This window comes from Peromyscus maniculatus, chromosome 8 (assembly GCF_049852395.1).
Source record: "Peromyscus maniculatus bairdii isolate BWxNUB_F1_BW_parent chromosome 8, HU_Pman_BW_mat_3.1, whole genome shotgun sequence".
Classification (NCBI taxonomy): Eukaryota; Metazoa; Chordata; class Mammalia; order Rodentia; family Cricetidae; genus Peromyscus; species Peromyscus maniculatus.
In genome coordinates, this window is record NC_134859.1 from 59,749,510 (window position 1) to 59,755,320 (window position 5,811).

General features: G+C 38.3%; 1 protein-coding gene across 1 annotated transcript; it reads right to left on the bottom strand.

Annotated features, from left to right (window-relative positions):
- Positions 1-4,173: 4,173 nt before the first annotated feature.
- Positions 4,174-5,204, bottom strand: LOC102924000 (olfactory receptor 1468-like). Its single transcript, XM_006977357.3, has one exon. It carries the CDS (start codon positions 5,110-5,112, stop codon positions 4,174-4,176), a length of 939 nt encoding a protein of 312 aa, XP_006977419.3. The 5' UTR covers positions 5,113-5,204.
- Between the last annotated feature and the right edge of the window lie 607 nt (positions 5,205-5,811).

Genomic DNA, 5,811 nt, shown 5'->3' on the forward strand with positions numbered 1-5,811 from the left:
AAGTATCATGTCTCCACTCACAGTGTTTGGTTGTCATGAGAAGCTAAAGTGGTTGGATGATGAGCTCAAGTTCCAGTTCAATCATCTCTAAGGACTATGATGTTCACTTATATAAGTATTATCAGTTTTTCCAGTTAATTCAAAGCAATCTACAATGCATTTTAGAATCCATAATCCCCCAAAGACGTCCTCTGTCTGTTCACACATACTCTCACCTCCACCATCCACATGCAACCTCACTCTATTTTAGGTCTTACAGATCTTCCTATTCTTGATATTTCATGTGAATATAGGGACTTCATGGTTGACTTCTTCCTATTATCATGTTTTCAAGGTATATTTGTGTAGTTCTATGTGCCAATAATTGATTTTGAGCTGTCAAAAAAATGTATCATTGTACAGATGTACATTGGTTACTTACTTAATCATTGGCTGATGGGTCTCTCTACTTGGAACAATGATAGGTAGCACTTCTGTAAATGTTAGTGTACAATCATTTGTTTGAATCAATCATGTATATTAGTCATATATTAATTCTATATTAAAAGGTTTTTGACATTTAATTTTTAGCTTATTTTAAATTAAAAGCTATTCCTATTTGAATTAGCCTACAAGATAGTTGGATTCCTTGTAGCATTTTCATTATACATGGTTTAGTTAACTACCCACCCAGCGCCTTCTTTACCCCATCTCTCTGCCCCATCTCTGTATTAATTCCGCTGTAATTTAATATTCCTTCTTACATTTTCATATCACATGTATTCTGTTTTCCTTCTATACCGCTCCCTTAAGGTTCCCATTTCCCCCTCTCACAAGTCACATTTTTATTGTTCTGCTCTCTGTAAAAATTCCCACACAAATACAAATATATAACAATTATTAATGGGGCTGGAGAGATGACTCAATAGTTAAGAGTACTTGCTGCTCCTGCAGAGGATACAAATTTCTTTTCCAGCACCAATGGGGCAGCTCACACCCATTTGTAATTCCAATACCAGAAGGTCCATACACTAGTCTGGCTTCTTTGAACACCAGGTTTACACTATTTACATATGATAGGCCAAACCACTTGTCCACATAAAATAAAAGTAAAATCTTTTTTGAATTAGTGGTTTGAATTATGCTGGTTTAGTAAAATTGTGGCTACAGTTTCTTCTCTAAGATCTGTGACTTCACAAGCCCCAGGTAGTTGGCCCCACAGATACATCTACAATACAACTCTGCACATGAATAAAATTTCATTGTATTTAAGTCCCTATTTTCAGTTTTCATTCATCAGCTATGGGCATCTGAGATGATTCAATGTCATTGCTATGGGAAGCAGAATATCAATAAACATGGGCATGCGTGTATCTCTGGATAGGATGTAAGTACTTAGAGCATATGCTCAGGATTGCTAGATAATATGATAGTTGCATTTTGGATTTGATTAAGAAACTCCCATACTGATATACACATCAGCTCCAACTGTTTACATTTCAGTCAACAGTGAATAAGAGCTCCTCATAAGGGTTCCTTGACAGTGTTTGGTGACATTTGTTTTCTTTTTTTTAGGTTATATTTTCTTCTTCTAGATTTTTTATGTGTTAATTACATATTTTTATTAAGAATTTTTTATTCATTTTACATACCAGTCACAGATCTCCTTCCTCACTGGACTGGAATGAGATCTCAAGATAGTTTTCATTTTGATTGCCCTAGCTGTGAGGGGTGTTGCGTACTTTAAAAAGTGTATATAGGCCATTTGCATGACTCCTTTCGAGAACCCTCCAGGTAGTTTTTTGCCTATTTTTACTGAGTTTCTTGTTTTCTTTTTCTTTGGATTTTTTAGTTCTTTGTATATTCTGGATATATATCTTCTATCAGATGTGACTCTTACAATGATTTCCTCACACTCTAAGGATGTTTATTCAGTCAGGTCTCTCCCTTGTTGTGCTGAAGTTTTTTTATTTTAATTCAGAATATCATGTTTATTGAATGTTTTCATGATTTGCTGAACAACTAGAGTCCTCTTCAGAGGGTTTTTACCTGTTCTCATTTCTTGAACCGTTTCTCCTCCTCTGTCCTCTGACCTATCACTTTCAGAGTTTCAGGGCTGCTGCTTCTTTGATCCATTTGGAGTTGATTTGTGTGCAAATGGAGAAATGGGAGCTAGTTTTATTCTTCCACATGTAGATATCCAATTTATCAGCACTATTTGTTACATGCTATTCTCTCTCCCTTCACATTTTTGGAATCTTTGTCAAATGTTAGGTGGCTGTGGCTTCAGGGGTTTATACCTGGACCTCTGTCCTGTTCTGTTGATGCTGTTATTGCTGTCATGACTCTGAAATAAAACAGAAAAAAAGGCATGGTGATATCTTCAATCATATTTATTTACTATTTTGAAGGATTCACTGATTTACTTGGATATCCAAGATCTTCTCTGCTCCTATATGAATGTTAATCTTTTCTATTTCAGTGCAGACTGTAAGCAGATTTTTGCAGGAATTGCAAGGATTCTTTATATTGCTTTCAGTGAGATATCCTTCAACTTCTCTCTAACTCATCCCATGTCTCTCTTTCAAACTCATGACCAAATCTTCTTTAATAATATTCTCTCTCTCTCTCTCTCCTCTCTCTTCTCTCTCTCTCTCTCTCTCTCTCTCTCTCTCTCTCTCTCTCTCTCTCTCTCTCTCTCTCTCTCTCTCTCTCTCTCTCCCCCTCTCCCTCTCTCTCTCTCTCTCTCTCTCTCTCTCTCTCTCTCTCTCTCTCTCTCTCTCTCTCTCTCTCTCTCACACACACACACACACACACACCCATTTAGTCTTGCTAGTATGTATATACTTTTTGTGATAACCACTTGACATAGGGTAATCCATGGGGGACTAGACCTTGATGAAAACTGATTTTCCCTGTCACAGGAGCCAATTATTACCATTTACCTAAATTGACATGATTTCTATTGTATTTCAAATGCATCAAGGGTGTTGAGGGTTCATGGGTGCTGCTTCCCTGTCACATCTAGAAGACACTATCTTGCAGTACAGCAATGGTTCTCTGGTTTTTATAATTTTTATTCCCTCTTCCAAGATGGTGCCCTGGGCTTGGGTATAGTGGTTGCATTGAAGATACAACAATTGGGACTGGACACACCACAGTCACATGTTCTCTGAATCTTGGTCAGTTGTGGATCTCTGTAAGAGTTTTCATCTGTTGCCAAAAAAAGGTTCTTTTTTTGAGTAATAAGAGCTATACTTTTCTCTGAGTATACAAGTAGAAATACAATAGAAACTATGCTAGTTTAGGAAAATGGCAGTAGTAGGTTCTCCTTTAGGGCGTATGACTGGCTAGGTTTGCAGGATAAGGCATGAGTTCCTTCTTATTGTTTGAGATGTAAGTGCAATTAGCTAGCTGTTGGCTACTCCCAAGACATAAGTGTGACCATTGCACCACTGGGGATACCTTTCCCCACTTGTCATTGTTGTGGTTTATAAACTTTTTTTTTTTTTTGGTTTTTCGAGACAGGGTTTCTCTGTGTAGATTTGCGCCTTTCCTGGGACTCACTTGGTAGCCCAGGCTGGCCTCAAACTCACAGAGATCCACCTGGCTCTGCCTCCCGAGTGCTGGGATTAAAGGCGTGCGCCACCACCGCCCGGCATGGTTTATAAACTTTACAGTGGGGTATGACTATTGTTCGTTTTTCTCCCCTTTCTTCCTGCATAGCACCTTCTAATACTGAGGGCTATTCATACCATATTTCATAACTCTATCATATATTCTCATACATGCTATATATGTATTTATAAGTATGATTATGAAACAATGTGTTTGCCTATGGCCTTTTCAAGCATCCTGAACTTTATTGATCTCTGCTTCATCCCTCTTTCTCTGTATTGCCCTCCTCCCTCCCCAGTTAAATTCCTCTGACTGTTTTTTCCCCTTTCCACCTTCATAGCATTTGTGCCCTACTAATCAAGAAAATAACTACAAAAAATGGTGGTGAGGACAAAGGTGTAGCCAGATATCAAAGACAATCCTTCCTCCATTGGCTATTCTACTAAACCTCCTCTTTTGTATATTGAACAGTTTATGTGGCATGCCCTTTCATGTAGGTCTTGAGGGACATCTGACATAACATATTAATATCGATACATTTATTACATAAAATAGGTAAAATTCCATGTGTTACAATTACAAAGAGATTTTCCTATTGCAGATAATTCTTATTAGAGCCCCCTTAATTTCTCTGTTCCTCAGGCTGTAGATGAAGGGATTCAGCATGGGAGTCACCACTGTGTACATCATGGCCATGGTAGTCTCCTTTACAGTAGAACTATTAGCTGATGGACATAAGTAAACACCAATAACTGTCCCATAGAATAGAGACACCACAGACAAGTGGGATCCACAGGTGGAGAATATCTTATAGATGCCCCGGGCAGAAGAAACCTTGAGAATGGAGGAGACAATTCTTGCATAGGACATAACAATGAGTAGGAATGGTACAATAATGATGGGCCCTCCCATAATAAATATCATCAACTCATTAATATAAGTGTCTGAGCAGGCCAGCTTCAGGACTGCAGTTATGTCACAGAAAAAGTGGGGGATCACATTGTTCTCACAAAAAGACAATCTAGTCATGAGTAGGGTGTGCATCATGGCATTAACTATGGCCAACATCCACAATGGCATCAATAGACTGGCACAGAACTTGGGGCTCATGATGCTGGTGTAATGAAGGGGGAAGCAGATGGCCACATAGCGGTCATAGGCCATGGCCACAAGAAGGAAACTCTCCATGTCTGCAAAAGCCATAAAAAAGTACATTTGTGTCAGACAACTCACATAGGGGATGGATGGGTCCTGACTCTGCATGTTCTGCAGCAATTTGGGCATTGTGACAGAGGAGAAGCAGAGGTCAGAGAAGGACAAGTTGCTGAGAAATAAGTACATGGGAGTGTGGAGATGGGAGTCCAGTAAAATGAGGATGATGATGATGAGGTTTCCCAGGATGGTGTTGAGGTACATGGCCAGGAACAGGGCATAGAACAGGTGCTGGTGCTCTGGGGGAATGGAAAGGCCCAGAAGGAGGAACTGAGAGATGACACTTTCGTTGTTTCCAGTCATAATCTGCCTCTAATGACTTTAAGAAAAATAATTAATAGTTTTATAAACTCCCAATGGTTGAACACGTATGAGTTCATAGACCAATTTTTCTCATTTCCTTACTTTAGAAAGAATTTTTCTTTGTTTTTCATATTTTTAATTTTTATAATTTTTGCTTCACTTAAGTATAGAATAACCTTGACACCTTTACTTCTCCAGTTGTCCCTGGTAACAGATGCATACAACCCCAGTCCTTTATACTCTGCTGACAACCCCACCAATCCATCTCCATGACATAGTGAAAACAGTCGTTTCCATTACACACATGGCATGTTGCAAGTTCTACAGTAGTTAATCTTACTCTCATCAAAATAACTATAATCTCTACATCCAAATATGTTCACTCATTATTACCATGAATGGCTTTTCTTAACATTGCTTTAGCATGTTCTAATAGTCTAGTATTGCCTAATGACTCCTAATTACTTCTGATACACAAAATGTATTAACATATCTCTTTCCTGCCTACCTACTTATACTAGGCAACTGTGGTCCACAGTTTTATAGTTTTATTCTGTGAATTTTCTTGAAGGATTTTTGTACACCTAGTCCTTATAATACTTTATAAGCCCCAAGATAAACACAAATACTTTAATGTGCCAGAGTACCATTTAAAAGTCAGGTATAGTTGTCTCTTTAATCTACAGAATTCACTACCTC